The sequence below is a fragment of the Lynx canadensis genome, chromosome B3 (assembly GCF_007474595.2).
Source record: "Lynx canadensis isolate LIC74 chromosome B3, mLynCan4.pri.v2, whole genome shotgun sequence".
Lineage (NCBI taxonomy): Eukaryota > Metazoa > Chordata > Mammalia > Carnivora > Felidae > Lynx > Lynx canadensis.
Window position 1 is genome coordinate 60,304,827 of NC_044308.2, and position 24,806 is coordinate 60,329,632.

Consider the following 24,806-nt stretch of genomic DNA (forward strand, 5'->3'; position numbering starts at 1 on the left):
CTGCTTGTGCATGCATATTCTCTCTCTCTCTCTCTCTCTCTCTCTCTCTCTCTCAAAATAAATAAACTTCTTTATAGGCAAACTTAAAATACCCCCAAAAACAGAAAGAAAGAAAGAAAGAAAGAAAGAAAGAAAGAAAGAAAGAAAGAAAGAAAGAGAAAGAAAGAAAAAGAAAGAGGCTAAATGAGAGTACAAAGAAGATTCATCTTGTAGAGAAAGAGATATAACAAAATACATATAATTATAAAATACTATGACAGAGTTGAGGCCAAACATACCAATCATAGCAATAAATATGCATGGGCTTAACTCCTCTATGAAAAGATTTTCAGTTTGGTTTACATAGCTAAATACATATGCTATGTACAAGAGACCTAAAAAATATTTCAGAAAGGATGAACAAAGAAAAACCCAAAAAATGGGAGCCCTAAGAAGAGAATAATGATCCTGATATCAGAGAGTCTAAAATTCAAGCAAAAAAAAGCAAAAAAAAAAAAAAAAAAAAAAAAAAAAAAAGATAAAAAAATGAAATGCTTTTTTTAATGCTTAATGCTGCAATTCACAAATGGGACATAATAAATACATAATATTTAGTCTCCAGAATCCCAGCAGTCACCTTTAGGAAGCAACAACTAGAAGAGATTCAGGGAGGCATAGCTAGAAACAACACGAGTAATTGGAGATCTTCTTGCATATTTTTTTTAGCTCTACATCCTGAAGATAGAGATCGTGCCTTCTGCTCAAATGCCCCTGGAACATTAATAAAAATTGATCAGTTATTAGGTCATCAAGAAACCTTATATGCTTTATAGTTCCATAAAGCAGAAATATTATACTGCCTGATCACACTGCATTAGAACCAGAAATTTCCAACAAAAAACAAAAATGTCAAAGGCCCTTCCTCCTGGAAACTTAGAACCCTATCAGACTACTCATTTTTTACATTTAAAGCTAAGATCAGAGGGAAATTATGGGTATTAAGTAAGGAGGTACATGATGTCAGTATGTCTTATTACTGGTGGTATTAATGTTGTTAATCTGGTTAGGGTGATGTTAGATTTTTCCACTGTGAAGTTACTATTTTTCCCTTTGTAAGTAATTATTTTATGGGAAGATGTTTTGAGACCATTCAAATAAACTTTTTTTAAAATTTATTTTATTTTTAAAAAAAATTTTTTTTAAGAGAGAGAATGCCGGCAGGGAAAGGGCAGAGAGGGAGGAGTACAGAGGGTCTGAAGTGGGCTCCATACTGACAGCAGCGAACCTGATGTAGGGCTCAAACTCATGAACTGTGAGATCATGACCTGAGCTGAAGTTGAACGCTCAATCAACCCAGTCATCCAGGCACCCCAAAACTTGTTTTTCATTGTACTTTCTCCCACAAGTTTTAGCATCCATCAGTGAATCTTGCCTGAAAAGTATTGTGCCTACAAGCCTACCATTTATCTGGCCTGTTAAGAAGTGACTGAATTTGCTGACCTCTGAATTAAAATACTGATTTTTCAGCACACCTTATCTATTAAGGCCAGATAAATATCTGTGAGCTGTGCTGTCTCTGTCGCCACTACCACTGCCATTATAGTGCTAAAGTAGCCACAAACAATATGTAAATGAATGAGCATGACCCATGCCATACACTTGACTTACAAAAATAGGTGAGCTGGCCAGATTTGGCCCACAGCCCTAGTTGGCTAATGCCTGCCTTAGATTATGGGGAAGGAAGTGTGAAAAGGATGTCTGTTCTTAGTACTTTTCTTGACATCTGTCCAATTCTTCCATACATGTCCTTACTTTTTTTTCCTTAATGTTTCTATAATTTATACCTTGTCCACAAACACAAACACACACAATGTGCTAATGTGCTAATAATACTCTTACATATACTTTTGCATTCATTCAACTCCTGAATGAAATATGATTTTTCTGGGAAGGAATTTCTTTCCGTATCACAAACTCTGGATTTGGATCAGAGCTATAGGAGAATGAAGAAAATAGAATTATGTAAGGGTTAAAAATGGGGAATAAATGTAGAGAGGAACCTAAGTCATGTGCAGGAGAGCCCGTGTGGGGAAGATGTGAGAGCCCCTTGAAGTGTGTGGAATTAGACCGCAGCATATGAGAGAAGAGGGAAACTGGGATAGAATAAAATTAGAAGCAGTTTGTAGGTGGAGATGTACTTTGTTTCCTCAGGAGTGGAGAAGGAAATGCCAAGGAGTTGGGGGGTTGGAAAGAAGCTGTGGAATAGTAGCTAGGCATAGGGAAGAAAGGATTGGAAGAAAACTGAGAGATTTAAAATGGGAAAAAATTGTGGGGCTAGTAGACCGACCTTCCTGAATTCAAATATTGATTCTTTTGCCATTCTCTGTCCTTGAGAATACAGGGAATTCTTTTAATAAACATTTGGATTGCCATGTAGCACATATATGTTAGTGTCTGTTGTAATGTCTAGCATCAATCAGTATATTGAACTTATATCTGAAAAATGTTTTAGTAGCCAGTTTATGAGCTTTATGAACTTTATTTACTTTTGAACTTTATTTTTATCATAAATCCCTTAATATGAACTATTTTAGGCCAAACTACCTTTTTCAATGTGTTCCCAATGTCAGAACTATAAGAACCACTTTACAGGCCTGAGAGCTATTTTTTTCCTGAGAGCTATTATCAGTGCTTTTCTAATTACATACCTATAACATATTGATAAAGAGATTCATCTTCTCCTATTGGCCCTAGTAGGGAGAGGTGGTAGCGAAGGTCAACTTAGGTAGAACAAGTCCCTGAAAAATGACTGATCTTTGTTCTCACAGCATTTCATATTGACAATACCTGGGCCAGAGCGTTGTCACCCTTGGAGTGGTTCACTAAGAAGATGCCTATTTTGCCACTCATATTGATTGTATGTGTCAGTATATTTAGTCTAGTGAAGACTGTTTTTTCTATTTTTAGACATTCCAGATCACTTCTAAGAAAAGGTTTCACTGTGTGGTAAATATTGTGTTCAGTCGGCAATATTTAAAAACAAAACAAACTGGGCACCTGGGTGGCACAGTTGGTTAAGCATCTGACTCTTGATCTCAGCTCAGGTCTTGAACTTAGGGTCATGAATTCAAGACCCACATTGGGTTCTGTGCTAGGTGTGAAGCCTACAAAAAAAAAAAAAAAAAAAAACCAAACAAATAAAAATAAAATACAAACTAGTATACAGAGCATAGTTCTAGAACATAAGAGCATACAAGGATCTGAACACTTAATGAGTGATAACTAAGAACTAGAAAAGCCCCCTCATGGGCCAGTGGTCTAAGGGAGAGATGACCAGCCATATAAATAGGACATGAAATTACTTAGAAAGAAATATATTGACAGGTGTCAATATTTTTTAAATTTTGTTCATGGTCAGTTCATGCAGAACTGTATAATTAAAGAATTTCTAGTTTCACCCAGAGGGCAAGAATTTCCTTTCTCATTTCCCTAGAGCCTTCCATATAGTAGATACTTAGTAAAAAGTCTGTAAATGCAGAAGGCTAGGTACATTTTACACTATTTAAAAAATACAAGTGATCACATACCTGCTTATATCGTTATGACACTTAATATTTTTCTGCTTATAGTTTTTGTTATTCCCTAAATGAAAAAAATGGGTAAAGAATAGAAAATCTACAATTGACAGGGACTTATTAGAAAATAGAGCAATAATTGTTGAATCAGTGAGTTATTGTTAACATTTCTTTTTTTAGATCAGCCTGAAAATTCTACTGATCAGAAGCAGTTTTATTTTGTACAATTGGCATGACCTAAGTTTCTGAGGTTTTTGGTTTTGTTTTGTATTACTCTTTTACTCATGTATAGACTTGATGATTTAAGTCCAGAAACAAAATGTAGGATAATCTTAGAGTAACTTTTGATTCTGGTGTTTTTAAGTTCTACCTTTTTTTCACTCCACATTTTTAGAATTGCCAATGCCACTCCCATCCCAGGAGACTTGCTTCGAGAAAATACAGATGAGGTGTTTCCAGATGAACAGCTTAGTGATGGGGAGAATGGCATCCCTGTTGGTGTGTCACCAGATAAATTGCCTGGATCTTTGGGGCACCCACGTCCCCAGGAGAAGGATGTCTGGGAAGAGATGGATGCCAACCGGAACAAGATAAAGCTTGGGATTTGTAAGGTTAGTATTTCTTGTATAGGAAGAATATCTTTCTATGTGCTTAATGTTTTTCTTCTGTTAATGTAGCTAAGTATCATGATTCTTAACTTTGAGAAGTAGAACATTGTATTGCTAGTGATTTATATATTTGTAATTGCAACATCTTGGCTAATTTTGCCCATAGCACTCAGGTATAGATGCTAAACATTAATCTTCATCTTGTATTTTGTGAAAAAGATGAAGGGATTTTTAAAAAATAACCAGACACAGAGACTAAAAGAGGAGACATCTATAGAAAAGAAGTAATAGTCTTTCTAAATAATATGACAAAACTCTGGGCCCCTTCTTTAGTGTGGACCTAGGGAACTAGGAGTACCCATTCTGAAAATTGCCTCAAGTGGAGGTGGGGAAATGAGGGTTGGGAATGGAAAACATTGAACTGATCACGAGGTGACATAGTGGATGTTGAATAATCAACATGATTTTTTCTTCCTTAGGATTGTAAGCAGGACTACTTGTACATATGGGGAGAGATACAGATTTCTGAATTAAATCGTTAATTTTTAATAATCTTGGGGCATATTATCCCCAAATTTCTTTTTGCTTTTACTGTTCCTTGTCCTTTCCAGTTCATAGAAGATAAAATGAAGATTAATGGGAATGGAGGGGCAGTGAATTATGAACCAGTTAGTTTCTGGTGCTTCTTATGTTTTTATAAAGGTTTATTTGGAATAGAAGTTAAATGTATAGGTGTGAAATGAGACTTTGGGCTCATACCTATTAACATAACTGATAGAAAATTGGCTAGTCATGCTTTATGAAGTATATCTTGAAAAGAATTTTCCATGATCAGTTGTGAGGAGCTTGGCCTGTCTGTGGGACAAGAGACATCTGGGGGACATCCCCCATCTGTCTCTCTCTCTCTCAAAAAATAAAGAAATGGTAAAAAAAAATAATAAAATAAAAATCTCTAGTGACATTCTTAGTTGCCAGCCCACAGGGGTATCTGTGTATATGAGAGTATGAAATGGCATTTGACATAGAACATACTTACTGTAATTTTTTTCACCCATTGTCACTATTTAATCTGTATTTAGTTCTCTTCTATTTTTTAATTCTTTCCTTTCCAAAAACATTACTCACATTAGATTATTAGTGTTACTGTTCTTTTATAGCTGTAGTGTTTATGTGGATTTTTCAAAGATATTTACCATTTCCTTACATTTTTGGAAGTCCTGGACTCACCTTCTTTCTTTCTGAAGTATTTCCATTAGAAGTTCCTTTAGTTCAGATCTTTTGGAAAGACTTTCAATTTTTACTTAGTTGTTAATGTATTTATTTTAGCCTCAATTTTTTTTTTAACGTTTTATTTATTTTTGAGACAGAGAGAGACAGAGCATGAACAGGGGAGGATCAGAGAGAGAGGGAGACACAGAATCAGAAATAGGCTCCAGGCTCTGAGCTGTCAGCACAGAGCCTGATGCGGGGCTCGAACTCACGGACCGTGAGATCATGACCTGAGCCAAAGTGGGCCGCTTAACCGACTGAGCCACCCAGGCGCCCCTAGCCTCAATTTTTAAAGAGAGTTTATGCTAGCTTCAAAGTTTCTGATTGACAGTTATTTTTCCTCTGGCTTCTGTATTGAATTTCAAAAGTCTGTTATTCTGGATTTTTTTTTTCTTTGTTACATGATCCATTCCCTCTCCCCCGTCTTTGCTCCCTGGCAACTTTTTAGCTTTTCTCTTTGTCTTTGGTGTTGTACATTTTAACTACAGTGTGTCTAGGCTTATATTTCTTTTTATTTATCCTGGTTGGGATGTCTTGTTTTCTGAGTCTTTGATTCATAATTTTGTATCATTTCTAAGAGATGTACAGCCATTCCCTAGCAAAATATTGCCACTAATTCATTCTCTCTGTTCTCTCATTCTGGGACTCCGATTAAACATATATTATGCCTTTTTATTCTGTTACATAATCTCTTAACATCTTTTTTCATATTTTCCTTCTCCTTGTTGTGCTTCATTCATAATCTCTTAACATCTTTTTTCATATTTTCCTTCTCCTTATCTTGTTGTGCTTCATTCTAGGTAATTTCTTTTGCTATGTCTTCTAGTTCAATGATTAAAAACTTTGGCTTTTCCTGGTTAATTTGATGTTTAACTTGTTGATTGAATATTTAATATTAAATTCATCAGCTAAAATTCCAAATAATCCCTTGTTGATATTTGTGATAATGACCTTTATTTATTTAAACATTTTAGGTATAACTGTTATATATCCTGTTTCTTTTTTAAAAATTAATTTATTTAAATTCAAGTTAATTAACATACACTGTGCTGTTGGTTTCAGGAATAGAACCCCGTGATTCATCACTTTCATACGACAACCAGTTTTCATTCAGACAAGTGCCCTCTTTTATGCCCATCACCCATTTAGCCCATCCACCTACCCACCTCCCCTCCAGCAACCCTCAGTTCTTTGTATTTAAGAGTCTCCTTTTTTTTTTTTTTTTTTTTTTTTTTTTTTAAATTTTTTTTTTTTTTTTTCAACGTTTATTTATTTTTGGGACAGAGAGAGACAGAGCATGAACGGGCGAGGGGCAGAGAGAGAGGGAGACACAGAATCGGAAACAGGCTCCAGGCTCTGAGCCATCAGCCCAGAGCCCGACGCGGGGCTCGAACTCACGGACCGCGAGATCGTGACCTGGCTGAAGTCGGACGCTTAACCGACTGCGCCACCCAGGCGCCCCTGTATTTAAGAGTCTCTTATGGTTTGCCTCCCTTTCTGTTTTTATCTCATTTTTTCTTCCCATCCCCTATGTTCATCTGTTAAGTTTCTCAAATTACACATATGAGTGAAATAATTTCTCTAATTTATTTTGCTTAGCGTAATGTACTCTAGTTTCATCCATGTTCTTGAAAATTGCAAGATTTCATTCTTTTTGAGCACCAAATAGTATTTCATTGTATATATACACCACATCTTCTGTATCCATTCATCACTCAGTGGACATTTGGGTTCTTTCCATCTTCTTATCCATTCATCAGTCAGTGGATGTTTGTACTCTTTCCATAATTTGGCTATTGTTGATAGTGCTGCTGTAAACACTGGGGTGCATGTGCCCTTCAAATCAGCATTTTTGTATCCTTTGGATAAATACCTACTAGTGCAATTTCTGGGTCATAGGGTAGTTCTATTTGTAATTTTTTGAGGAACCCCTCCATACTGTTTTCCAGAGTGTCTGCACCAGTTTGCATTCCCACCAACAGTGCAAGAGGGTTCCCCTTTCTCTGCATCCTTGTCAACATCTGTTGTTGCCTGAGTTGTTAATTTTAGCCATTCTGACAGGTGTGAGGGGTGGTATCTCCTTGTGGTTTTGATTTGTATTTCCCTGATGATGAGTGATTTTGAGCATCTTTTCATGTGTCTGTTGGCCACCTGGATGTCTTCTTTGGACATCTGTGTCCAAATAGACACAATAGATATGTGTCTATTCATGTCTTCTGCCCATTTCTTTACTGGGTTATTTGTTTTTTGAGTGTTGAGTTTGGTAAGTTCTTCATAGATTTTGGATACTAACTTTTTATCCAATATGTCATTTGCAAACATCTCCTCCCATCCCACTGGTTGCCTTTTAGTTTTATTGATTGTTTCCTTCATTATACAGAAGGTTTTTATCTTGATGAGGTGCCAGTAGTTCATTTTTGCTTTTATTTCCCTCTCCCCTGGAGACATAGTCAAGAAGTTGCTGTAGCCTAGGTCAAAGAGGTTGCTTCCTATTTTCTCCTGTAGGATTTTGATGGTTTCCTGTCTCACAGTTAGGTCTTTCATTCATGTTGAATTTATTTTTCTGTATGGTGTAAGAAAGTGGTCCAGTTTCATTCTTCTGCATGTCGCTTTCCAGTTTTCCCAGCACCATGTGCTGAAGAGACTGTCTTTTTTCTTTGGATACTCTTTCCTCCTTTGTTCAAGATAGGTTGGCCTTACATTTGTGGGTCAATTTCCGGGTTCTGTATTCTGTTGCATTGATCTATGTGTCTGTTTTTGTGCCAGTACCATACTGTCTAGATTACCGCTTTGTAATACATCTTGAAGTCTGCAATTGTGATGCCTCTAGCTTTGGTTTTCTTTTTCAGGATTGCTCTGGCTATTTGGGGTCTTCTCTGGTTCCAGACAAATTTTGGGATTGTTTGTTCTAGCTCTGTGAAGAATGCTGGTGTTATTTTGATAGGAATTACATTGAGTGTTAGATTGCTTTGGGTAGTATAGACATTTTAACAATATTTGTTCTTTAAATCCATGAACATGGAATCTTTTTTCCTTTCTTTGTGTCTTCAATTTCTTTCATAAGCTTTGTGTAGTTTTCGGTGTACAGATCTTTTACCTCTTTGGTTAGGCTTATTCCTAGGTACTTTATGGTTTTTGGTGCAATTGTAAATGGGATCAATTCCTTGATTTCTCTTTCTGTTGCTTCATTATTGGTGTATAGAAATGCAACCAGTTGATTTTATATCCTGTGACTTTGCTGAATTCATGTATCAGTTCTAGCAATTTTTTGGTGGAGTCTTTGGCATTTTCCATGTAGAGTATCATGTTATCTGCGAAGAGTGAGTTTTGACTTCTTCTTTGCCAGTTTGGATGCTGTTTATTTCTTTTTGTTGTCTGATTGCTGAGGCTAGGACTTCTAGTACTATGTTGAACAACAGTGGTGAGAGTGTACATCTCTGTCGTGTTTCTGACTTTAGGAGTAAAGCTCTCAGTTTTTCCCCATTAAGGATGGTATTAGCTTCATATGTGGCTTTTATGATGTTGATGTATGTTCCTTCTATCTCTGCTTTCTTGATGGTCTTTATCAAGAAAGGATGCTGGATTTTGCCAGATGCTTTTTCTGCACCTATAAAGGATCATATGGTTCTTATCCTTTGTTTTGTAAATGTTGCATAGCATATTGAACCAGCCTTGCAGCCCAGGAATAAGTCCCAATTAATCATGGTTAATAATTCTTCTAATGTACTGTTGAATTTGATTTGCTAGTACATTTATCTTATTGAGAATTTTTGCATCTAGGTTCATTAGGGATATTGGCCTGTAATTCTCCTTTTTAGTGGGTCTTTGTCTGGTTTTGGAATCAAGGTAATGCTGGCTTCATAGAATGAGTTTGGAAGCTTTCTTTCCATTTCTATATTTAGGATTAGTTTAGAAGAATGGGTATTAACTCTTCTTTTTTTTTTTAATTTTTTTTTAACATTTATTTATTTTTGAGACAGAGAGAGACAAAGCATGAACGGGGGAGGGTCAGAGAGAGGGAGACAGAGAATCTGAAACAGGCTCCAGGCTCTGAGCTGTCAGCACAGAGCCCGATGCGGGGCTCGAACTCACGGACTGCGAGACATGACCTGAGCCGAAGTCGGCCGCTTAACCGACTGAGCCACCCAGGCGCCCGTTATTAACTCTTCTTTAAATGTCTGGTAGAATTTCCCTGGGAAGCCATCTGGCCCAGGACTTTGTTCGGAGATTTTTGATAACTGATTCAATTTTCTTTGCTTATGGGCCTCTTCAAATTTTCTATTTTTTCCTGTTTGAGTTTTGGTAGTGTGTGAGTGTCTAGGAATTTGTACATTTCTTCCAGATTGTCCAGTTTGTTGGCATATAATTTTTCATAGTATTCTTTTATAATTGTTTATATTTCTGTGGTGTTGGTTGTGATCTCTTTCTTTATTTTTTTTTAATGTTTATTTAGTTTTTTTGAGAGAGAGTGCACACATGCACAAGCCAGGGAGGGGCAGAATGGAAGGAGGACAGAGGATCCAAAGCGGGCTCCGTGCTGACAGCAGAGACACCAGGATGGGGCTCAAACTTGCGAACCATGAGATCATGACCTCAGCTGAAGTTGGATGCTTATCCAGTTGAGCCTCCCAAGTGTCCCATGATCTCTCCTCTTTCCTTCATGATTTTATCTATTTGGATCCTCTCTCTCTCTCTCTCTTTCTCTCTCTCTCTCTTTTTTTTTTATAAGTCTAGCTAGGGGTTTATCAATTTTTATTCTTGCAAAAAACCAGCTCTTAGATTCATTGATGTGTTCTACTGTTTTTCTGAAAACAGGTAGGGACAAATGGACCTTAACCTACAGGGGTAGACACTGTTCTACTGGGGTTTTTGTTTGTTTGTTTGTTTCTATATCGTTTATTTCTGCTCTAATCTTTATTATTTCCCTTCTTCTGCTGGCTTTGGGCTTTATTTGCTGCTCATTTTCTAGCTCCTTTAGGTGTAAGTTTAGATTGTGTATTTGGGACTATTCTTACTTCTTGAGATAGGCCTAAATTGCAATGTATTTTCCTCTTAGGACTGCCTTTGCTGCATCTGAAAGGGTTTGGACTATTGTGTTTTCATTTGCTTTCATGTATTTTTTAATTTCTTCTTTAATTTCCTGGTTAACCCATTCTTTCTTCAGTAGGATGTTCTTTAACCTCCATGTATTTGAGGGCTTTCCAAATTTTTTCTTGTGGTTCATTTCAAGTTTCATAGTGTTGTGATCTGAAAATATGCATGGTATGATATGGACCTTTTTGTACCTCTTGAGGGCTGATTTGTGACCCAGCATGTGATCTATTCTGGAAAATGTTCCATGTGCACTTGAGAAGAATGTGTATTCTGCTACTTTAGGATGAAATGTTCTGAATATATCTATTAAGCCCATCTGGTCCAGTATGTCATTCAAAGCCATTGTTTCCTTGTTGATTTTCTGCTTAGATGATCTGTCTGTTGCAAGTGGGGTATTAAAGTCTCCTAGTGTTATGGTATTATTATTAATGAGTTTTTTTTATGTTTGTGATTAATCAACTTATATATGTGGGTGCTCTTAGGGGCATTAAATATTTACAATTGTTGGATCTTCATGATGTATAGACCCCTAATTATGACATAATGCTCTTCTTCATCTCTTGTTACAGTCCTTGTTTTAAAATCTAGTTTGTCTGATACATGACTACTCCTGGTTCCTTTTGACCTCCATTAGTATGATAGATGTTCTCCATCCCCTCACTTTCAGTCTGTGGGTGTCGTATGGTCTAAAATGAGTCTATTGTAGGCAGAATATAGATGGATCTTGTTTTTTAATCCATTCTGATACCCTATGTCTTTTGATTGGAGCATTTCATTTATATTCAGAATGATTATTGAAAGATGAATTTAGTGCCATTGTGATATCTGTCAATTTGGTGTTTCTGATGATATTCTCTGGTCCTTTGTAGTCTTAGCTGCTTTGGTCCTTTTTTTCCCCCTCAGAGAGTCCCCCTTAAAATTTCTTGCAGAAATGGTTTAGTGGTCACACGCTTTAGTTTTTTTGTTTGTCTGGGAAAGTCTTTTTCTCTCCTTTTATTCTGAATGACAGCCTTGCTGGATAAAAGATTCTTGACTGCATATTTTTCCTGTTCAGCAGATTGAATATGTCCTGCCACTCCCTTCTGGCCTGCTAAGTTTCAGTGGACAGGTCTGCTGCTAACCTTATGTTTCTACCCTTGTAGGCTAGGACATTTTGTCCATAGCTACTTTCAGAATTTTCTCTTTATCCTTGTATTTTGCAAATTTCACTATGATACATTGTGATGTTGACCTGTTTTTGTTGACTTTGAAGTGAGTTCTCTGTGCCTCTTGGACTTGGATGCCTGTTTCCTTCCCCAGATTAGGGAAGTTCTCTGCTATAATTTGTTCAAATAAACCTTCTCCCCTTTTCCTCGCTTTTCTTTTTCTGGGACTCCTTTGATATGAATATTGTTTCGTTTCTTGTAATCAGTTAGTTTTCTAAGCCTCCCCTTGTCATCTAGTAATTTTCTTTCCTTTTTTTTGTCAGTTTCATGATTTTCCATAATTTTTTCTTCTGTTTCACCTATTCTCTGCTTCTTTAATTCTTGCTGTCCCTGTATCTAGTTTATTTTGCAGTTCAGTTATAGCATTTTTTAATTCATCCTGACTAGTTCTTAGGTTTGGTCTCTGCAGCAAGGGTTTCTCTGGTGTCTTCTGTGCCTTTTTCAAGCCCAGATAGTAGTTATGACTGTTGTTCTAAATTCTTGTTCAGATATATTGCTTATATCTGTTTTGAGCCGGTCCCTGGCTGTGATTTCTTCTTGACCTTTCTTTTGGGGAGAATTCCTTCATCTTGTCATTTTGGCTAAGTTTCTGTCCTTTGCATGTTTTAAAAGCTTGTTATATTTCCTACACCTGAGAATACTACTGTATTAAAAAGGGGTCATACCCTGTCCAGGGCCTGTCACTCCAGGAAGTGTTTCTGGTGTATGCTGTGTGCCCTCTGCTGTTGCATTTTGGCTGCTCTTTCCCACTGGTCAGTCCTTTACAAAGCTCCTCCTTGCTTGTAGTGGTGGAGTGTATGGAACTTCAATCAGGTGTGCTTTGATTTTTTTGTTGAAGTAACCCTAGGAAAAAAGGAAAGGGGGGGGGGGGGGGGGGAGGGGGAAGGCTGATCCCATAAAAAGAGAAAAAGAGAGGGAACAAAAAACTATAAAGCTGATTGCACAGAAAAAGAAAGGGGGGGGGGAGCAGAAGAAAAAGGGAAAGAAGGAAAAAGAAAATTAAAAAGCCTGATTCAAAAAAAAAAAAAAAGATAAAAGGAAATGACAAAAAGTAAACCAGAAACTATGAGCCTGATTCCAAAAGAAAAAAGAGAAAAGGAGAAAAAAACTAAAAATGAGTTGTCTTTGGTGCTTGAGGGGTGCTTGGCTGTGCTGGTCTGGAGGAAAGGCTGGCTGCATTAGCTCAGATTCCATCTTGCTTCCAGTAGATAAGCAGCTGCCAGGCATGGAGGGGCAGAGTATGGTGTAAGCAGGTCCCAACTCCACTGGGGGCCACTGTGCTCCTCTCTGAAGTCCCACTGTGTTGCGTTGGGGGAAAAAATGGCATCACCCCAGGCTTTGATCCCCAGACTGGGGATCCCAACCACCACTGTTGAGTAGCCCTTACAGAATAGTGAGGGCAGTCACCTTGCCCCGAGCCACAAGTATCCTGCACCTTCTCCTTGGTGCACAGTTGGGATTCAAAACCCCAAATCTTAAAGGACCTGGCATAGTGCAGATCCACTCCCCTCCTCCAGAGTAGAGCCTTTCCACCCTGCTGATGAAAGGGTTTGGCCGTCACCTGCAGGGTCTTTTGTCCTTGGTGAGGCAATAAACCCTCTTCCAGGAGTACTCCAGGAAGGGGACTGTTCTCTTCCAGTGTACCCTGGAGATGTCTACACTACAGTATGCCCTCCAGGGCCAGCTCCCTTCTCCCCAGGAGTGTGTCCACAGCTCCACTCAGGAGAAAGACACATACTTCCAAAACCTTGGAGTGAGAGCTCCAAAAGCTGTTTGCAAAACAAAACTGGGATGCTCAGTATTTCTCGCTCCCCAGTTCATGGTCCAAAGAGGTTTTCCTCTTGTGCTAACTTGATGTTGCACTTTCTTAACCCTTCTCTCTTTCCCTCCCTTTTGTCTCTGCACAGAAATTGTTCCCTCTTGTCTGTGGCTCCACTGTGTTTCTCTTCCCCAATTCACATCCATGCACCTCACATCTACCAAGCTGTTTCCCTCCAACTGTGGAGATCCTTCTGTTGCTCTGCAGATCTATTTCCTGGGTGTTCCAAAAAATCTGACCTCAATACAGCTGTGTTTAGGGACAAAGAAAGCCCAGGGTCCCCTACTTCTCCACCATCTTAACTCTCCCCTCTATATATCCTGTATTTTAACAAGTTTAATATCTGATGTCTTTGGGAGTTTTAAATATTTTTCTAAAAATTATTATTATTTCTGTTAGTCGTGGTGGCATTCCTTCCCATGTGTTTGATTAATAATTGATGGCAGTCCTGTAGACCTTACTTCAGAAGAAGACTTACTTCGGAGAAGATTGTCTTCTGCTTCTGCTGGTAGCCAGCAGACCAGTTGGGCATCTTTAAACATACCAGACCTACCTCTGTTACCCTACTACTGGGGTCAAGCTTAATTTCCTTGGCAAGTGTGCTGCTGTGGGCATCTGTCCTTAGGCAGCCCCACTACTCTGAGCTGTGTCATATTCAACCTGCTGCTCTACTCAGCTCTTTATTGTTCTAGCTCCAAGTTTTCTTATTGTTGTTTGGTTTTTCATTTGGTTTTTAGAGAAGGAGCAACAGGGGATATTCATGCTTGGCAGCCTCTCCTACCTCTTGTGAGACCACCTGTGGCTCGAAGAAAATGTCCTTTCCAGGTTTTATTTTTACTTTAGTGGAATGGAGACCTGCAAGCATCTTGTAAGATATCATACAAAAAGCTAAGGTGGTTAAACATTTTTAGACTGTTTATTTTTGTACCAAAAACATAAAAAACTAAAATAATACTGAAACTGAGAATAAATTAAGAATATTCATTTTTTTTTTTTAATTTTTTTTTCAACGTTTTTTATTTATTTTTGGGACAGAGCGAGACAGAGCATGAACGGGGGAGGGGCAGAGAGAGACGGAGACACAGAATCAGAAACAGGCTCCAGGCTCCGAGCCATCAGCCCAGAGCCTGACGCGGGGCTCGAACTCACGGACCGCGAGATCGTGACCTGGCTGAAGTCGGACGCTTAACCGACTGCGCCACCCAGGCGCCCCAAGAATATTCATTTTATAAAGGGTTAATAGACAAGTGTTTAGTGATGTCAACTATCCAAAATATCCTGATTCCTGAAAACACATCGCAAGCATTTGTTTATATTATTTTGAAAGACGTCAGTGATTCCTATACATAGTCACCTGAATGTTTTTCATTATTTTCTTTTATATTTTGTCTAGGCTGCTACAGAGGAAGAGAACAGCCATGGTCAAGTAAATGGTATTCTGAATGCTCCAAGCCTTGGTTCACCGATTCGTGTCCGCTCAGAGATTACTCAGCCAGACAGAGATGTTCCATTGGTGCGGAAGTTACGTTCTATCCACAGCTTTGAGCTGGAAAAACGTCTAACACTGGAGCCAAAGCCAGATACTGACAAGTTTCTTGAGACCTGGTATGAAATAGTTTTTCTTTTCTTTAAAGCTACTAAGAAAGATGCTATAGTTATCCTCAACATCATCATTATTAATTTCTATAATGTAAAGTCTTTCAAATAAGAAATGTTTGCATTTTTGTAGTACTGATTTGATTAAGCTCTCATCTCCTTCCGTGTTTTTATTATCATTGTGATTCTTAATGTGAATTGTCTTATAATATTGTTACAAGTTCTTATAACACAGCTTTTGGCTTTGCAAGTTGAGCAGTGGGAACTGGTAATTTCATAAAACTAGGTACAAGTTAAAAACATTTTGAACTTACCTTGTTTGGAAGGGATCTCATTTATTGGAGTAAGAAGATGCAATGTAGAGTTGGAGTGCACAAGATAAAGAAGGTATTGTGCAAGAAGAAGGGGAGTTCGTGAAGGAGGGAAACAAGTAATTTATATACAAGGGACAGGCAGTTCAATTCAATTTAATGAAGGCCTTCTGTGAGTAAGTACTGTAGGAAAAATAGACATGAATAAGTTTCTTCCTAGAAATAAGGAAAGGTGGAACTTTAAAGAGCTATACATAGGTAATAACTATAGTTCATGATTAGAAGTCCAATTATCCGTAAATTTTGCTAACAGAAGAATTGTTATATATAAATTAAAGAAGACTGCAGTAATACCAAGAGCCAAGTGACTAGTGATGGTCGCATGCCCTTCAGTGTACATCCCCGGTGGCTGCTATTGGCAATGAAATGTTAGAAGGACCATGTAATTGACGAACATGGTGTTTACTGTGTTTAAAGACAGTTCAGCCACTTCTGGCCTAGTCTAATCAGGCTTCCATTTTCAATCGTCCTTCATATATGTGTATTCTTCCTTACATGGTAGTCATTCAGTCTCACAGCTATGTGATAGAAGCTATGTCTGTACATTGATATGATCAAAAGGATGGATTTGAGATGGGGCAGTGCTTAAACATTTTGAGTTGTGGCTAAGATTGGGAATAAAGACCTAAATGCAATAGGAGTAAAAGCTTAGTTTGGTAAAGAATTAGTTTAACAAAGGAATGAAACCGAAGGGAGTCCATGTTGAGGGAAGAGCTGAGAAATAAAAATAAGGTGGAGGTAAGAGAAGTAATCCAAGAAAATGAACTCAAGCCAGAAGCTAGAATGAAAAGGGAACAGTTGAAGGAATTGAAGCACCTAATTACAGACTTGGAAAGCAAAAAGTGTATTGCTTAAACTACTTCCCTGAAGATGAGATCAGTTCTTAGAAGCAAGTGCAGCCAAATGGTCACACCATTGCTTGCCCCTCAGCCGGCAGAGAGATTCTATACAGTGCCATCTGCCTTTTAATCCACCCAAACTGACAATATACCTTGAAGCTTCCCCCACCCCCTCCCGACCCCCCACCACTGTGTGCACCTCTATGTGCGTAGTGGACTGGGTGTGCTTGAGCAGGTATAGCAGCTTTTCTTTTTAAAAGTTCTGCCTTTGGTATTTACTTGAATGAGTACATTTATATATATGTCTGAAGAAGAAACACTTCAAGTATTTGCCTAATGTATACTAGCTTCTTCATTTCCTTTTGTAGGGCTTCTGGTGAGGCAAAAGCTAAATTTGGCTAAATTGTTCCTGTCTGCCAGAGAGAGGGCAGTGTGATTGAATTGTCAAAGAAAAGTTGAAATAGATCACATGGGTCAACCTGGTTAGGCTTCTCTTCTGCCCTGCAGCAGGAGAGCCATCTTCCTCCCATGGGCTCCATCTTCCCAAACAGGATTATGACACATAAAGCAGAACTTAATCAGCCTGTGAAACTTTCCTTATGTTTTATTTATATTTTTTTCTCTAACCTGTGTGTGAATGTTAGTTCTGTATAGAGCTTATAGGTTATGCAATAAATATTTTCCTAGGACAGTTGAGTAACTTCTCTCTGTTTTCTTAAGCCTGGAGAAAATGCAGAAAGATTCCAGTGCAGGAAAGGAATCTATTCTCCCTGCTCTGCTTCATAAGCCTTGTGTTCCCTCTGTGTCCCGTACTGACCACATCTGGCACTATGATGAAGAATATCTTCCAGATGCTTCTAAGCCTGCCTCTGCCAACACCCCTGAACAGGCAGATGGCGGTGCCAGCAATGGATTTATAGCAGTTAACTTGAGCTCCTGCAAGCAGGAGGTTGATTCCAAAGAATGGGTGATTGTGGACAAGGAGCAGGACCTTCGGGATTTTAGGACAAATGAGGCTTTAGGCCATAAAACAACTGGGAGCCCTTCTGATGAGGAGCCGGAAGTACTTCAAGTCCTGGAGGAATCGCCTCAAGATGAAAAGCTCCTACTGGGTCCTTGGGCAGAAAGTGATCATTTAAAGAAAGAAACCTCAGGTGTGGTCTTAGCACTTTCTGGGGAGTGTCCTGCCACTGCTGTTCCAGAACAGTATACAGATAGGCTAGAACTCCAGGCTGGAGCTGCTAGTCACTTTATTGCAGTGACACCCACGAGTCCAATGGAGGCGCAAGCAGAAGGACCCCTCACAGCGGTAAGAAATTTGTTCCTATTATGTTTCTCTGCTATCCATTCAAGGTGCTGTTAAAAAAGAACTAACCAGTTCAACTAGCAATCAACTGAGATTGTTCAGCAGATGCCTAAGTTTAGGGATAGGGCATGATGTCTGGAGTAGGTTCTATATCAGTCACCCAATATGAAATTTCTCAAAACAAGTGAAGGTTTCCTGTCAGTGTAGCAACACATGAAATGTCATTATAACCTAATTTCAGAATAACATTTCTAATTAGTCCACAAGAGCTGTGTGTTTAGATATGACTTTTTAAAAATTTGTAATTCTAAAGATTTTGAATCTCTGCCTTATAAACCTGGTGAGGAAGGCATATATAATTTGTACTTTATAGTGTACAGTTGGCTAGGTTTGATTCTTTTCTGTTTCTTTTTCGTAATCTCCACACGGAAATTTCTCATATTTTACATTACTCTTAAACAGTAGTCTTCCAGCTTTGATGTCCACTGTGTAAAATACAGAGTCCCAGCCTCACTTCCAGAGCTTCTCCTTCGATAAGTCTGGGAGAGAGTGAGACCAGGAGTCTGCATTTTACCAAGTAGCTGAAAGCAGTTGTGATATAGGTCTTTTGCAAGGGAATTACCCTCAGTTTGGGCATTCAGCTGGAGACGCCTGTTTCCCTGTTGTTAATCAGTAAGCAGTGATGCCCCGATGACTGAGAGCAGCTGGAGCCCCAGAAGAGTCAAATATGTAGGCAGTAAGGAACTGTGTACAGAGATCTTTGGCACCAGCCTGAGGACAGGTACCTCTGTCCTTACATGGGTAGAAGTACCAGGTTTTCTCAAATTCCCTAATCATCTAGCAGCTGTCTTTTCCAACTCACCAAAAACAACGTTGTTCCCCAAACTGACATTTTTCTGTTAGAACACAATTCCAAATGCAGGTGTAAAACAGTGAGAAAAGATAACAAAATTTGCTTTTGTGTCCTGCTTTATAGGAATTCGCCTGCGCTTCACCGTAGGAAAATCAATGCCTGCCTCTTTCTACATCAGAGTTAGTCTTTTCTTCTTTTCCAGGACTGCTTTGTACAGTTATACAGGTTGTTCACTAAATAAAGTGGCCTAGCCCAGGGAGCAAGTAGGGGCTGAAACCTAGCCCAAACTTTGCTAACCAAACTGCGTTTTTGTGTAGGTCTGTTTCTTCTTTAAGGAAGCATCCTTTTTCAAATTGTACACAATGACCTATGGGCTAGAGACAAGTCCAACCACCCCCCTCCTTCCCCTCATCCCTTTTTCCACCCACCTTCCCTCTTTCCATTTATTTCTCTTTCCATCTTCAGTTTATTCTTATCTTGGACTCTGTCATGCTATGTACTTGCCGTCACTCAAGCATTCTGGTGTACTTCCCTTCAGAAAGGTTTTCTAAGGGCCCCTGTGTGGCTCAGTCGGTTAAGCATCTGACCGGCTCAGGTCATAATCTTGCCGTTTGTGGGTTCAAGCCCCATGTGGGACTCAGCTGACAGCTCAGAGCCTGGAGCCTGCTTCAGATTCTATGTCTTCATCTCTCTCTGCCCCTCCCCTGCTTGCTCTTTGTACCTCTCTGTCTCTCTCTCTCAAAAATAAATAAACATTAAAAAATTTTGGGAAAAAAAAAGGTTTTCTAAAGCCTTGGCTGCATTTCTCCTAGTATTGCTTTCTCCCATCAATACTGTTTTATCCACAGGGATTGTTCACATGCTTCTCTTACACTGTTTGTATTTTCTCTGTCGGGTTGTTGAAAGACTTGCATTCATTTATTTGATATTATAACTTTGGCCTTATTTTCAGATGTCTTTAAATACAAGTATTTTTCTTTTTTCTTTCTTTTTTAATTTAAATTCAAGGGACGCCTTGGTGGCTCAGTCTGTTACACATACAACTTGGGCTCAGGTCATGATCTCACTACTTATGAGTTCGAGCCCCATGCTGGGCTTGCTGCTGTCAAGCTCACAGTATGGATCCTGCTTCAGATTCTGTGTCTCCCTCTCTCCCTGCCCCTCCCCCACTCACAGTCTGTCTGACTGTCTGTTTTTCTCTCTCTTAAAAATAAACATTAAAAAAAATTTAAATTCAAGTTAGTTAACATACATTGTAGTCTTGGCTTCAGGAGTAGAACCCAGTGATTCATCTCTTACATATGACACCCAGTGCTCATCCCAACAAGTGCCCTCCTGAATGCCCCATCACCCATTTAACCCATATCCCCACCCACCTCCCCTCCAGCAACCCTCAGTTCTCTGTATTTAAGAGTCTCTATGGTTGGCCTCCCTCTCTTTTTTTATCTTATTTTTGCTTCCCTTCCCCTGTGTTCATCTGTTGAGTTTCCCAAATTACACATATGAGTGAAATCATATGATATTTGTCTTTCTCTGACTTATTTCACTTAACATAATTCACTCTAGCTCCATCCATGTTGTTGAAAATGACAAGATTTCATTCTTTTTCATCGCCAAGTAGTATTCCATCATGTATGTATACATATGTATATATATATTACATTTTCTTTATCCATTCATCACTCATTGGACATGTGGGCGCTTTCCTACTTTGGCGATTGTTGATAGTGCTGTTATAAACACTGGGGTGCACGTGCCCCTTCAAATCAGCATTTTTGTATCCTTTGGATGAATACCTACTAGTGCAATTGCTGGGTCATAGGGTAGTTCTATTTGTAATTTTTTGAGGAACCTCTATATTGTTTTCCAGAGTGGCTGCACCAGTTTCCATTCCCACCAAGAGTGCAAGAGGGTTCCCCTTTCTCCACACCCTCACCAACATCTGTTGTTTCCTGAGTTGTTAATTTTACCCATTCTGACAGGTGTGAGGTGGTATCTCCTTGTGGTTTTGATTTGCATTTCCCTGATGATGAGTGATGTTGAACATCTTTTCATGTGTTTGTTAGTTATCTAGATGTCTTCTTCGGAAACGTGTCTATTCGTGTCTTGTGCCCATTTCTTCACTGTTTTTTTTGTTTTTGGAGTGTTGAGTTTGATAAGTTCTTTATAGATTTTGGATACTAACCCTTTATCTGATATGCCATTTGCAAACATCTCCCATCCCGTCAGTTGCCTTTTAGTTTTATTGATTGTTTCCTTCACTATGCAGAAGCTTTTTTATCTTGATGAGGTTCCAGTAGTTCATTTTTGCTTTTATTTCCCTCGCCTCCGGAGACGTGTCAAGTAGTAAGTTGCTATGGCCTAGGTCAAAGAGGTTGCTGCCTATTTTCTCCTGTAGGATTTTGATGGTTTCCTGTCTCACAATTAGGTCTTTCATCCCATTTTGAATTTATTTTTGTATATGGTGTGAGAAAGTGGTCCAGGTTCATTCTTCTGCATGTCTCTGTCCGGTTTTCCCAGCATCATTTGCTGAAGAGACTGTCTTTTTCCATTGGATACTCTTTCCTGCTTTGTCAAAGACTAGTTGGCCATATATTTATGGGTCCATTTCTAGGTTCTCTATTCTGCTCCATTGACCTGTGTGTCTGTTAAAGTATTTTTCTTAACTGAAGGTCTCTAAAGAAATGTCAGCTGCATCACTTGTGTACTTATGTCTAAGGTATTAAACTTAACCATTTCCTTCACTTGTGGGGGATGAGATTAAAAATACGTTTATGTTGATTCTGTTTTTGAGGCTTAAATTCAGAGTTTACTTTTGCAAAGCAGATGGTATTATTTCCTAACTTACTACAGACATATTAAATAGGGAGGGCTCCCAGTTAGCTTCTCCACATCTCTTGCAACTCTGATTATATGTTCTAGCTTGGATGATATGCTAAACTAGATTACTGGGCTATCTGAATATTTTAAATTAAGACATATCCTGATGAGAATGTTTGTTAGTTTGTATCTTTTTCACTCAGGCTCGTTTCTCTTTTATGATGATATGAAGGGAGAGTATACCGATGTCTTAAAATATGTAGGAACTATATAAAAATAGGCAAAGCAGAAGTTTATCTGTTTACAAGCATAGTTGGCATAATAAACTAACCTGATGAAAACTTTATTAGTGCAGAGCTATTAGCCTTGGTTAGGAATTCCCTTATCCATAAACATGAAACCACTGATTATCACATAGCATGTATAAATTTTTTAAATAATATGTTTTGAAAGATGGCTAAATTTGCTAGATTTGAAAAAAATTGGTTTGGGGTTACTGTTGGAAATTAAATTTTTTTCCTTGGGTAAACAGTGTTGATTGAAATTGGCTCACTGTCAGTCGTTTCTAAAAAGCTGCTAAACATGGATTTACAGGGAGTAAATAAGACCAACCTTTGGCTTACAGGAAAAATATTAAGTTATGTTTTGATTAGAAAATGGAGAGGTGCCTGGGTGGCTCAGTTGGTTAAGCATCTGACTTCGGCTCAGGTCGTGATGTCGCAGTCTTTAAATTCAGACCCCTTATTGGGCTCTTGTGCTGACAGCTCAGAGCCCAGAGCCTGCTTTAGATTCTGTCTCCCTCTCTCACTGCCCCTCTCCCACACATGCTCTGTCTGTCTTGTGCTCTCTCTCCCTCTCAAAAAATAAAAAAGAAACATAAAAAAAAAATGAAGAGACAAGATTAAGCTAGCATACATAAATAAGGGTAGAGAAGAAAAAGAAAAGAAGGGGTGCCTGGGTGGCTCAGTTGGTTAAGCATCTGGCTCAGGTCATAATCTCATGGCTTGTGAGTTTGAGCCCAACCTTGGGCTCTGTGCTGACAGCTTAGAGCCTGGAGCCTGCTTCTGATTCTGTCTCCTCTTTCTGCCCTTCTCCCACTCACACTCTGTCTGTCTGTCTGTCTCTCTCAAAAATAAATAAACATTAAAATGATACAAAAAGAAAAAGAAAAGAAAATGAACTGCTTCTAAAAGAGGTCTAAACCACTGGTCCACGTGACATTGGGTGATCTCTGTTAGTAGGGAGGTTGGATTTGAAATTTAATATAGGAGTGGAAAAGTTATTTCTTAAACCGAGTATCAAGGCAGATTGTACCACATGATCTCATGGTTCTAGATGGTCTTTTAGAAATCCAGTGCTTCAGGGGTGCTTGGGTGGCTCAGTTGAGTAAGTGTCTGACTTCAGCTCAGGTCATGATCTCACGGTTTGTGGGTTCAAGCCCCACATCAGGCTCACTGCTGTCAGCCTGTCAGCTCAGAGCCTGGAGCCTGCTTCAGATTCTGTGTCTCCCTCTGTCTCTGCCCCTCCCCTACTCACCCTCTGTCTCTCTGTCTCTTAAAAATGAATAAACATTAAAAAAAAATTTTCTTTAAAAGAAAGAAAACCAGTGCTTTATTTTAATATTACCTTTGGAAGTAGTATAAATATGACTGGGGAATGATAATATCAACAATATGTTACCTGTTGCCGTGTAACAAATTATTCCAAATTTAACGGCTTTATTTATTTTATAAAAAAGTTTTTTTAATGTTTATTTTTAAGAGAGAGAGTGTGGGGAGGGGCAGAGAGAGAGAGGGAAACAGAGAATCTGAAGCAGGCTCTGCACGGACAGCAGAGAGGCCAGTGTGGGGCTCAGACTCATGAACCGTGAGATCATGACCTGGGCCAAAATGAAGTCAGTCACTTAACCAACTGAGCCACCCAGGTACCCCTCAAATTTAGCAGCTTTAAACAACAAAGTTATTTCACACTTTTCTGAGAGTTAAGAATGTAGGAGTGGCTCAATCTAATGGTTCTGGCTCAGGGTCTTTCATGATGTTGCTGTCAAGCTGTCAACTAGGGTTGAAATCATTGTAAGGTTCAACCAGGATGGGAAGATCCACTTCCGGGCTCACTCACATGACTGTAGGCAGGCCTCAGTAGCTGTTGGCCAAAGGCTTTGGTTCCTCACCACTTGGGTCTCTCCATTCTTGACAGTGGCAGCTGACTTTGTCACTGAGTAAGGAGAGAAGGAGATAGAGAGATAGGGGAGTGGGTGGGGTGGTAGAGCCAACATGCCTCCACCATGATAGAAGCCATAATTTCTTTTATAACCTCATCTCAGAAGGGCATGCCATCACTTCTGTCATACTCTGGTAGTCACACAGACCAATCCGGCTACAGTGTGGGAGGGCCTATACAAGGGTATGAATACCAAGGGGCAGAGCTCATTGGGGGCCATCATAGAGACTGGCTACCATATTATCTTACATCCATATTTCATAGAATACTTTCGTAGTTGATCCTAACAGCGACTCTATGGAACAACCAGAGGGATAATTATTGTCCTTTTTTGCACTGATGACACCAAACCATAGGACAGGGAGATAATCTGTAAAGAGGCAGATAACTAGTGGAGTACATTCTGTGTTCTGTTCCTCACATCAGGGGATTATCAACATTTGAAGGAATTTCCTCTTTGACTTGTTTCTTAGACACTGAGAAGAAGAAAGGGGCTGTGAGTCACAACACACACGGGGAGCAAGACAAAATGGAAAGGAGTCACATAATTGTTTTGTGATCTATCTGGTAGTCAGCATCTACAAAGAGGATTCCTGTGACTGTATTTACAGGAGTACCAATACCAGTACTAGAAAATTCAGATCAGCAGTGATTGCATTGCCTTAATTCTGTTCTTTTCATTCCTTCAGTTCTATTCAGTGTCTCCTGAGTTCCAGGCTCTATGCTTTACCCCAGGGATAAACAGTTGGCACCAACCTTCCAGGTTGGCACTGAGGGCCTATGTCTAACAGTTACCTTAAACAACGTGAAGTGATTCTAGTGGAGCTGTGTACACAAAGGAGGGCAAAGATCAATCCACCTAGGACTGAGGAGTACAATATTGGGTGTTTTTATTTTCTAAACTTTTCTTTATTTTCTAATTTTTCTTACCATGAAAAATGAAATTTTGAAAATACATTGCTTTCATAATTAGAGAGGAAATAACAATTAAAAATATTTTTCTGGAAAGGTTAAGGTGCACTTCAAAAATAAGAGGACTCTGAAGGATGAATTAGTTTGCTGGAGGGAGATGCGGGGCTGTGAGGCAAAGAACACAGTATGTGCAGAGGCACAGAGACTTGAAGACCACAGTTCAGAGCATTGAAATAAGTGATTTAGAGTCTTAAGTGCCCTTTCCTTAGGGCAAAGGAAAGGGGCTGAAGATAAAATGCAAAAGGTAAGGTGATAAAGGGCATCGGCCTGCTCCACTGAG

The 24,806-nt window shown here is 39.0% G+C and overlaps 1 protein-coding gene across 1 annotated transcript in view; it reads left to right on the top strand.

Annotated features, from left to right (window-relative positions):
* Positions 1–24,806, top strand: part of TTBK2 (tau tubulin kinase 2) — a 124,935-nt gene that overhangs the window by 84,621 nt on the left and 15,508 nt on the right. Inside the window, 3 exon segments of the mRNA XM_030318393.1 lie at positions 3,949–4,165; positions 14,943–15,154; positions 17,076–17,664. Coding sequence (XP_030174253.1) covers positions 3,949–4,165; positions 14,943–15,154; positions 17,076–17,664 — 1,018 coding nt within the window.